General features: G+C 55.8%; 1 protein-coding gene across 2 annotated transcripts; it reads right to left on the reverse strand.

Moving 5' to 3' along the window:
* Window positions 1-407: 407 nt before the first annotated feature.
* Window positions 408-7,667, reverse strand: LOC114691201 (sodium/potassium-transporting ATPase subunit gamma). 2 transcript variants are annotated; one of them, XM_028866433.2, is made up of 6 exons: window positions 7,527-7,667; window positions 2,801-2,839; window positions 2,555-2,629; window positions 1,107-1,143; window positions 926-956; window positions 408-682 (listed from the first exon to the last, which is right to left on the reverse strand). In XM_028866433.2, exons 1-5 carry the CDS (start codon window positions 7,543-7,545, stop codon window positions 932-934), a joined length of 195 nt encoding a protein of 64 aa, XP_028722266.1. In that variant the 5' UTR covers window positions 7,546-7,667; the 3' UTR covers window positions 408-682; window positions 926-931. The 2 variants fall into 2 exon arrangements, with proteins under 2 accessions (XP_028722266.1, XP_028722267.1); XM_028866434.2 differs by lacking the exon at window positions 7,527-7,667 and adding an exon at window positions 4,836-4,990.
* Between the last annotated feature and the right edge of the window lie 3,205 nt (window positions 7,668-10,872).

Raw genomic sequence — 10,872 nt, forward strand, 5'->3', positions numbered from 1 at the left:
AGCCAACACCCAAATAGATGGGTAGGACCAGGTCCAGTTGGAATTCCTTGGGCACCACCCACCCAAGGAGGGTGGTTTGACGGGTGTGCCGGGAGCATGAGCTGAAGCCCAGCACCAGGCTTTTCAGACCCACCCACCCTGGACAGCAGTGCACCTTGGGAAAACCTGTGAATGTGGCCACAGAGAGCTACCTCTTAGGTGGCCAAGAGCACCCAAGAAGCAATTTCCCCATGGAAGCACCCAGGCTTCAACAGCAGCAGCATCCAGCACAACCCAACAGACCCAGTCACCTTCAACTTGACACCCTCAGACTTCTGCAGGGCACCCAGAAGTCAGGCAGAGGTCTCTGTCCCCAACTATTCAGGGGTGAATGATGAGGCGCCCAGAGATGACCACACCAAGCCTGCTTTCATTGGCAGGTACTTGCTAGAATGATTCATTGGAAACCAGTGAGATGAGGCTACACATGTACCCCAACTTGGAACAGGAAGTGGGGTTGTCAGAGGAGTTGGGGAGGGGAGGAAGGAAGTTAAGGATCAAGAGGTATGAGTGGATGGCCACGAAGGGGGTCATAGTGAGCCTGGCACACCCTTCAGCCTGAGTGCTGACTGATGGAACAGCGGGGTACAGCTGGGGAAGACAGGCATCCGTGGTACCCATGCACCGGTGGGCACTGGCGGCTCTGGAAAGACAAAGGCAGGGGTTGAGCTGGGAAGGAGGCCTCTGGGGCCGGGACTTTTGTCCCTGTCCCTCTTACCATCCCCAGGGACCCCTCTGCAGCCTCCCTACTCCACACATCCCACTTCAGACCTCAGTCCTCACTTTAATGGGGACAGCCCCCCCTCCCCAGATTTCTCTCTGCTCGCTCTCTCTTGCTCACAGGCATTCTCTACCCAAGCCCTCATGCCCCTTGAAGGGAACGTACCCACGGTCACAGCTCATCTTCGTTGACCTGCCTGGGATGGGGAAGAATGAAGAGAGGGTGAAGGCACAGGGAGGGGAAGCCTGGGGTCCCCCAGACTGTGGATGCCCTCCTCCTCATTAGGCACAGCTTCCTGCCCTCCTCCCTGCCCCGCCCACCTTGCCAGTTCCCCCATAGCACACACCTGTGTCTCTTACTGCCCCCACAGCGGAATCGTTTGCCTAGAAAAGACACAGTCAAGTTTGCTGCCATTTTCCAAGGAGACCCTGTTGCCAATTTCCAACGTTCTGCCAGGCTTGCTCCCCCCACCCCACCCCGCCTCCTCCAGTGGGGCTCGGAGTCTAATGTTTAACTGCTTCTCTGTTTATACAGGGCTGGACCACCAAGCAATGGGTCAATCAGCAACTATTCACTGCACCGGCTCTGTGGGGGACCGTGAACATGTGGAAAGGGGCAGCTGGGACCAGAGTTCATGCTGCCACCAGCACAGTGTTGGGTACAACAGGACAGCTGCTTGGTACACACTTGGAGGAGGACAGACCAAATCCAAAGTTCAAATCCCTGCTTAGGCTCATAACTTCTGAGAAACGCCCCCCCCTCCCCTCCAAGACAGATCCAGGAGCCCAGCTTTCAGGGGGGAGTGGCAGGAACCAGAGCATGGGGGAACTCCAGAACACAGAAGCCTGTTGGCTTCACCCAGCGCCTTCCTGATTGTGATTCTGGTATTTTTCTTTTGGTGGCAACGAGCATTTAGTGAGCACCTGCTGTTGTGCCTGCCAGCGCCGGAAGACATCTAAGGACATTGTCCTCCCCCTGAAACCCTCCATGGCTACCCCGTCTCCTTCCTAATGGAACCCCCTCACCCCTACAGCTGTCTTAGGATGCTAGTTCAAATCTTGTAAGACTGATGGAGATTGTCCCCCTTAAACAGGGAAAATGGAGCCTCCTCCATCCCAGAGTTGGGATAAGTCAGGTGTAGGCCCCAGGGCGGGGATCCCAGCCCTGCTAGTTTCCCCGCAATGCAGGGAAGGGTGGGTGTCAGACCCACCCAGGGAGGGGAGCTGCCACACGTCTCTCCCTGTGAGTCTCACCGTCCATCTCTTTTTTTTTTTTTTTTTTTTTTTTTTGGTTTTTTCGAGACAGGGTTTCTCTGCGTAACTTTGCGCCTTTCCTGGAGCTCACTTGGTAGTCCAGGCTGGCCTCGAACTCACAGAGATCCACCTGGCTCTGCCTCCTGAGTGCTGGGATTAAAGGCGTGCGCCACCACTGCCCTCACCATCCATCTCAAACGCTGACAGTCGGGCATGGGTACTGCCCCTCAGTGCGCTGAGACCACCTAATGGCCAGGGTGGCTAGGGTGTGGCCACCTCAGGCGATGTCCCCGATCCGCTTAGGATCCGCCCTGCCTGCTTCCCTTGGCCTCCCCAGCCCCAGTTGCTGCCCAGCCAGACTCCCCTCTCCGTTTCCCCTTCCAAGGCCGCTAGGGGGCACCCTGAAGGAAACGGGATCCTGCTGTCTGTCCCCTTGCCCACACTTCCTAAATTCCTCCTCTGGCTGGTGGAGTGTGGGTTGGGAACTGGTAAGTGCCCTTACTGTATGACTTTGGGAAGTGCCCCACCAGTCTCCACTTACTGAGGAGGATGAGGAGCCCCACGACGAAGGCCAGGCCCGCGAAGATCAGGCCCCCTTTGCGGACAGTCTCATAGTCTTGGAAGAGAGGAGACATGCGCGGTGGTGTAAGAACAGCCCCTGGCAGACCTCCCAAGTCCACCCACCAGCAGTCCCCCGGCCCCCCCCTCTCCGTGGTGTTGAGAGCAGATAGCCGGGCACAAGGGCTGGGAGCCAGCTGATGGGGTGGGCAGGGGAGGACTGGCTTACCATAGTGGAACGGATCCTCTGCCCCCTTGCCGCTGCCACCTGAGGAGAGAGCCAGGGGTGGGATGAGCAAGATATCACGACCCCAGAGCCGTGGGAAGGCCGGACTTCTCAAAGGGTCCCCAAGGGCCCAGATGGGCGGGGGGAAGTTGGGGAAGAGTGGACTGGACATCCACCCCAAGGTTACATCACGTGGACACCCTGGGATCAGATTCGGGGCATCTGAAGTGGAGATCTGGGTGGGCTGGACCGGGAAGGGGGGTGATACGCTCACAATCCCAGGAGGGTGTGGTCCTCCCCAGCTCCCTGCTGTATATCACAAGGACAGGCCAAAGGGCCGGGTTCCCGGGAGGCTCCTTAGTGGCCTCTACTACATAATTCCACTTTCTCAAGGAGGAGCAGTATCTAGGAAATAAAGGAAGGAGTAAAACACAGCCTTGGTGCTCCGGGAACAGGAGGAGGGAACCGCGGGTCGCTGGAGATTTTGTAAAGACCCTGGAAATCGAAGGCAGAATCGGGGCTTGCTTGACTCATCCTGGATTCTGCTCTCCTGTGTCCTGGCCCTCAGGGTAAACTAACAAGGATGAGGAATATGCACTCAGTGTCCGGGCACTCCAGGCCCAAGAGAATGCAGGAGCGGCTCAGACCACCGGTGGGGCACTGTGTTACCCCCCTCTAACCCACCCGAGATTGAAGCACAGAGACGGTAAGTAAGCCGCACAGCAGGTAAGGGGCAGAGCTGGGATTTGAACCCAGGCAAAGGGTCTCTCTGATTCTCAAGTGACAGGTAGGAAGAGTTATCCACATGCTGTATGGCCCCAGCCCTGCCTCCTGTGGCCCCCTTCATCCTGGTGAAAGCAAATATTCCTCTCTTCGCCCCCTGAGCTCAGAGCACTTGCCCTTGGATGGCTGGTGGCACCGGCCAGCAGAGCTGCGGCCACCCCACCCCTCCATGCCAGCCGCACCCTTTGCTGTCCTGCTGGAGACCCTCTTGGCCCTAGGGGGCTGAGGCCCCTTCTAAAGGGGTGAACAAGTTAGCGATTCCCAGGCAACTTTGAACTGTGCCCCCTGTCGTGGTTAACCTCAGGGCCTGGCGAGCCCAGCTGTTTCCGGTGGCCAGTGCCTCACAGACCTTGGGTTTGGGTTGTTCAGGAAGGCCAGAATCTGAGGAGAAGCCACAGGGACCCAGGCTCGGCTGCTGAGCAGTGAGTCTCCCCAGCTTCAGTCCTAGTCAAGGTCATGTGGGGAGCTAGTGCCAGCCTCAGCCACACCCAAGCCAGGACTCCCCTTCAGAACCCTTTGATGGGCCCCTCCTCCACCAGCGCTCTGGGTCAGAACCCTGAAGATAGGAGGGTCAGCAGGGTCCCTATTGGGCCCCAAGCCTGACTCTGTGGATCCCAAAACTCAGGGCTCTTCTTGTGACCCCAAGCCAGCTGGGGAAGGCTGACCGGGACTGCTCTTCCCACTCCCAACCCAGGCAGCCTCTGCCCGCTTTGTGGCCTTAGTTCTCCAACCAGTATTAGAAAGTCACACTGGGCAGGGGGTGGGAGGCTGAGGCAGGAGGATGGCAGTGGATTTTAGGTTATTCTGAACTATACGGTGAGTTCAGGCCAACCTGGGCTACAGAACAAGATTCTGTCTCAAAAACAAAGTCACACAGGAACACATACACGAGCAAGCATACGCACACTCACACACACACACACACACACACACACACACACACACACACACACTTCTGCTGCTCTGACTTCTACTATTTTGCTTCTTTTCTATGGGGGTGGGGGAGTTGGGGCCCTTCTGATTGCTAATTTTCTTAGAGAGCCACTGGCTGGAAACCCAGAGGCAAGGGAGCAGGAGGGGGAAAAGGGGGTTCAGATGCCCCCCAGGCAGTTCCAGAGGGGAAGGGGGTTCAGATGCCCCCCAGGCAGTCCCAGAGGGGAAGAGGGTTCAGATGCCCCCCAGGCAGTCCCAGAGGGGAAGGGGGTTCAGCTGCCCCCCAGGCAGTCCTGCCAGCCCCACCGGCCACTGCACTCACCATCACCAGCCGTCATTTCCCCGGCCACCAGGGCTCCTGCACAGTCTTCCTACAGCCTCTACTTCAGGGATTGTGTCTGCCGTGGGGTGGCCAGGGCAGAGGTGGGGGGCATTAAATATTAACAGTGTCAGGTAATATTTACCCTGGTCACAAGAAAAGCTGAGTATGCTCAGAGGGGCTCCTGCTGAGCCAGGCCAGGGGGAGGCGTTGGGGGGGGGAGCCAGAGGCAGGGAGGGGCTGGCTGCAGCCTCCAGCCCCTCCCAAAGGAAATTTCCAGAGAGCAAGGCCCGGATGGGCAGCAACAGTATTCTTCCATCAGCTGGGGAAGCCGCAGCTGGGCTGAGGAAGTGGAAGTTTCAAGATGCACTCATTGTGAATGGCCCGCGGGGGTGGGGTGGGGTGGGGGTGGGGGTACTCTGTCAGGTCAGAGTCCCTCAGCCCTCAGAAGCTCCCTGCCAGCCCCTGTGGATAGCACCATGGCAGCTAACACTCCCATGGGCACTCATGTTTCCCTGAGGGGTCCCTAAGGAGCCTGGCCTGCCTCCCCCTCTCACCAAAGTCCTCTGAACCTTGGGGTCCACGGCAGGATGAGCCTCTGTGGCACTGCTGTCCCTAACAGCCAGTCCTGACTCCTTTTGTTTGTCCTGATCCTAAGGCCGCATTCAGCCACTCACATCTCAGTCTGAAATGCATCCCTGGCTGACGTCTTACCCTAATGCCCGGCACTCCCTCGTAGTGTGGCTGTCCACCATGCACTTAAGACTTTTCAGGAAGAGGCCCAGGCTTGTTCTTCTGGCTTATGGAGCATTTTCTAGCTGGCTTCTCCCTTTTGGGTTACCTCCCTACTTGACGTGAGCTATCTGAAGCACAGAGAAGTTAGGGGCCTTACCCAGGGTCACACAGCCAGTGAGAGTTGGGACTGATGGCTGCTCAGGGCACAGAAGCTTTGCCCATCCTTACCAGGCTGTCTCTCCCCCCCCCCCCCCCCCCCCCCCCGCCACTTCACCGTGACTGTCCCCTTGGGAACTATGGTGTGGGTTTTCTGTGAGTACTATACAGGCTTTTGGGGGTTCTAGACAGTAGAATTGGCCTTCAACAGACTAATGTCCATCACTGGCAGATGATATATAGATAGATACATAGATGATAGACACATAAATAGCTGATACATACATACTTACATATATATATATACATTCATATGTGCATTCATACAGGCTACATAGGTGATAGATGGATAGATAGACCATAGATTGATGGAGAGATGATAGCTAGGTGGATAAAAGATAGATGGATAGACAGACAGACAGATAGATAAATGATATCTAGTCCCCTGGTGCAGTTCAGTCCTTCTGAAGGGAGGGGCTCCATCTGTGAGTCCCCCCTCAACCGATGCCAGGGGACCGATAGCTGCGCTCACACCCTGGCTCCACCACTTGCTGGTCCTTTGACCTTTGGCAATGTGTTTGCCTCTCCACGCCTCTATCCCTTTGTCTATACAGTGGGCAGGGCACAGGACTCAGGGAAATTTGTGGGGACTGAGTCGGGCTTATCAGAATATAGCCGGGGACAGTGGGTACCGCGTTTCTGCATCGCTTAAAAAGGGACAGACATCAGCCTTGTTTAATGGTACCGTCGGAAAGCCACACACTCTCTGCTAAGTAGAGGAGAGGAGAGAGACGGCCCTGGCTGTGCAGCTTGAGTGCACTCACGCAGCTCTCCCGAGCTTTCAGAGCCCAGTGACACGCGCTCATAAGCATAGACAGCAGCCCTGCCCTGTGAGAGGCTGCACCCACATGTGAGGCTCTCGGCTCTCACAGACCCCCATTTAAATCTCTAGTAGCCCCATTTGACAGACGAAGAAACTAAGGCTGAACATCTGCTTCCCCCAAACATTTCTAGGGGAGCTTAGTGCCATAGCCCTCCAGAGACCAGAAAAAAACTGAGGTCAAGGAAAAGGGAAGCCTGGAACACAGAAAGAGAGAGCCAGAACTGGAATACCCAGGTCCCAAGATGGCTGGCGGAGCTGGGACCATTCTTCACGCAGTTCAGCGGCACCCCCAGCCCTTGGTGACGGCCTTTGTAAGCCCCTACGAGTTCTCTCTAGAGTAAGAGATGAAAAATCGGTAGCAAGTTAGAAAGACATATGACAGTTAGAAAGATGGATGGATGGATGGATGGATGGATGGATGGATGGATGGATGGATGGATAGGCAGGCAGGTGGGTGGACAGGTAGGCAAAGCCACAGGAAAGCAGAACGACAACTACTTTCTGTCCCAGGCACTGGGAAAGTAACCCCTCCATCACCTAATGATTCAGTAGGAAAGCACAGGACTAGCATCGTCCCGTTTTTTTTTTTTTTTTTTTTTTTTAATTTGCCAGAGAGCAGGTAGCTAGAAAGTACGGGGACTAAGATGTGATTCAGCAGTCTGAAGTCAGATGGATAGACACACAGCTGGAGGAGGAGGCTGATGAAGAGCTGATTCCCCAGCCTCTGGTTCAGAGGTGCCTTGAACATCACAGCAGGCCCAGGACTCAGCACTGAGGTGCCCCACCTTATTAGGACAGCCTCTTCCATTTCTGCTTCTCCCACAGTTGTGAGGAGCCAGCAGGTGTGTTTGAAAGTGATTGGTAGTCCCCTGAATCCAAGTTGGAGAGGGCAGGGGTAGAGACAGGCTTGGGAGACTCACCCAGGTACCACCTGTCCATGGCAGGAGCCGCTGGAGGTGTCTGAGGTATACAGGAGCCAGGGAGTGCCTGCCCTTGCCTGGGGCCCGGATAGGAAGAAGTGGCACTCTCTGCCTTCGTGGTAGATGGGCTGAGCTGGGACCGGAAGAATGAGACGGGAGGAGGGGCCGGTGGGGGAATTGTTACCCTGCACCTGCCTGCCTGGGCTGGTTGGAGCAAGGGACCCACGTGAGGGTAGGGAAGAGTCTCTGGCCTCCACTAGCCTGAGTGTTCCAAAGGAAGGGGACATCCAGATCAACGAAATGAACCCCAGCATCCTCTCCTTCCTCTGGGGGGACCTTGCTGCTGCTGCAGCTAGTGGTCTGCCTTGTGCTGTCCAAGAAGGTTTCTAGAAGGGCACCGGCCAGGACACCAGCTGGCAGGACCAGAGCATTGCCCCCACCCCCGGGTTTCAGACTGGCAGCTGAAAGAGACACTCAGAGGCAGGTGTGAGTCCCCAGCCTTCACTCAGGAGATTTTCATCCAACCATCCAGTGGGCCCCACCCTGGTGTCTCTTGCCCCTGGGCCTGTTCTGGAACCCCGGAGTCCCCTGAGAGCCGGCAGGAAGCTGTCCCAGGTGCAGTGGCAGCGGGGCTTGGTGCAGGAAGTTGCTCCAGGTGCAGTTGGCCACCAGTGAGCAATGGCTGGAGCCACAGTTGGTTCGAGGGTGCTCCCATGGTGGCCTGTCCTTCCTCTCCACCTACAGCTCCTCACTTAGCCCCGGGGACACACATCCCACTTGTGATGTCACACCTGCATGGATGCACCTATGGGATCCCAGCAAGAGTTCCGGCATATAATGAGGTCCTCTGAGGAGGGCTGCACTTTCTGTCCAGGGAGCAGATGGAAGGCAGAATATCTTCCAGTCCCCAGGGCTGGGATGGCGCCAGGAGCCAACAGAGGAATAACAGGACAGCCGCTCCGTGGCTCCCAGGGTCTTTGTGCCAGAGCAAGGCCTCTACAAGAAGTCTTTGTTGGTTGACTAAGATTGGACCACAGGTCTCCTCGAGGCTCCCATGATCGTCCTGATGGGCCATTCCTCAGGGATACCAGCAGAGCATGGGCAGTGCTGGGTCTGATCACCTTTGTGACTGGCCTCTCTGTCCCTCACAGTAGCATCCCGAGAGGTGTAGAAATGATATCCCCAGGGAGATGAAAGCACTCTGAAATGCTGGCCTGACCTCTTAGCAGGGTTCTCTGGGTAGGCTGAGTTCTGTCTGAGGGCTCTGAGCTGGCAGCATCCCCACCCCTACCCCCGGGCACTTGTGAGATGAAGGACAACTCCACACGTGAAGGGAACACTGTCACGTGTTCCCAGGTGGAAATCTTAACCTTCAGGTACCCTGGAGCCCTGAGTGGAAATTCCCCAAGCCAGGCACTGGAGACGTTCAGGCAGCACCAGTGGTCTCGGTTGACCTCAGCAGGTCCCCACTTCCCCACAAGCCCACCACGCGTTCCCTCCCAATCTCAGGGCTGTGAAAATAGACATCCTCTTCCCTGATAGGCACCCTGTGCTTCCTCCCATCCAGCCCTTCACTTGTAAAACCATCGCTGTCCTGCCCAAGAACCTCTAAATACTATTTCTAAGTTCGGGTCCTTCTTGCGTCTCTTTGTTTTCTAAGTTTTCTTATTATGTTTGTTTGCTTGCTGATTGATTGATTGATTGATGGATTGATTGATTGATTGACTGCATGTATGAGAGTTTGCCTGCACCATGTGCATGTCTGGAGAACAGAAAACAATTTGTGGGACCCAGGAATAGAACTCGGGTCGTCAGGCTTTGTGGCAGGTGCCTCTCCTTGCCCTCTTGCTGGCCACCCTTTTGCGTTCCTTCTTAATCTCACCCTAGTGTCCTCTCTGACCCTGTCCTCAACTTTTCTGCTCATCTGTCCATTCCAGCCACACTGTCCCCTGAAGGCTCTCTGACCTTCCTGGACTCACTCCTGCCTCAGGACCTTTGCGCAGACAGGTTTCGAGTACTCAGCCTCCAGGGTGTTCCCTCCACCCTCAGGGTTTTCCTCATGGGCTTCACCCAGAGGCCCTCCTAGACACCCTTTCTAACTTTCACACTCGCCTGGCACAGAGAGGTGGCAGCGTTTCCCAGGGATTCAGATAGCCCCTGAGCTTGCCTGACGCCCACCTTCTCTCCTGTCTGCCACGTGAGTGCAGCAGGTAACCGGCCTGGTTTCTCCTAGAGAGGCAGCTGGCACTTAGCACCCTTGCCCTCAGACTCCTCCTACACCCCACCCTCACACACCCTCACACACACACACACACACACACACACACCACACCACACACACACACACACCACACACACACACACACACCACACACCACACACACCACACACACACACCATACTCACTCTCACACTCACACACACACAAACACCACACACACACCACACTCTCTCTCTCTCACACACACACACAAACACCACACACACACAAACACCACACACACACCACACTCTCTCTCTCACACACACACACACACAAACACCACACACACACATATACCACACACACACACCACACTCTCTCTCTCTCTCACACACACAAACACCACACACTCACACACACACACCACTCACACAAACACCACACACACACCACTCACACACACACCACACACACACACCACACTCACACACAAACACCACACACACACCACACTCACACACACACCACACACACACCACTCACACACACACCACACTCACACACAAACACCACACACACACCACACTCACACACACACCACACACACACCACTCACACACACCACACTCACACACAAACACCACACACAAACACCACACACTCTCACACACACACACACACACACACACACCACACACACACCACTCACACACACCACACTCACACACAAACACCACACACAAACACCACACACTCTCACACACACACACACACACACACACACACACACACACACACACACACACGCTCCCAACCCCGAAAGCCCAGGTAGGAGTTAAGAGTTGCTGAGATCTTCTCAGCTGACCTTACTCATGTCCAAGTCTTTCCTCAGAACTTCCACGTCATCTCCCAGCCAGCCAAGACCATCGTCAGGGTTTAGCCAATGCTGGGAACAAGAAGCCCTCTCTGAGACATCTTAATCCCCTGCAAAGGGACCCTGTCTCCTGCTCCCCTGAGAGAAGCTGAAGGGGTGTCTCCTCCCACGTCTGAGCACGCAGCCCCTTAAAGCCAGAGCCCCCCACTGTAAATCCTTCTGTCGACCGACCTTGCCCTCCTGACCAGTGAGCCAGGAGAAGGACGACT

Source organism: Peromyscus leucopus, chromosome 7 (genome assembly GCF_004664715.2).
Source record: "Peromyscus leucopus breed LL Stock chromosome 7, UCI_PerLeu_2.1, whole genome shotgun sequence".
In the NCBI taxonomy this organism is placed as follows: Eukaryota; Metazoa; Chordata; class Mammalia; order Rodentia; family Cricetidae; genus Peromyscus; species Peromyscus leucopus.

Coding starts and splice junctions, on each gene's coding strand:
- LOC114691201 (XM_028866433.2), bottom strand. Junction 2,630..2,800: donor AGAGGATCCGTTCCACTATG/GTAAGCCAGTCC, acceptor CTCTCTTCCAAG/ACTATGAGACTGTCCGCAAA. Junction 1,144..2,554: donor GGGGCTCCTCATCCTCCTCA/GTAAGTGGAGAC, acceptor TGTCTTTTCTAG/GCAAACGATTCCGCTGTGGG.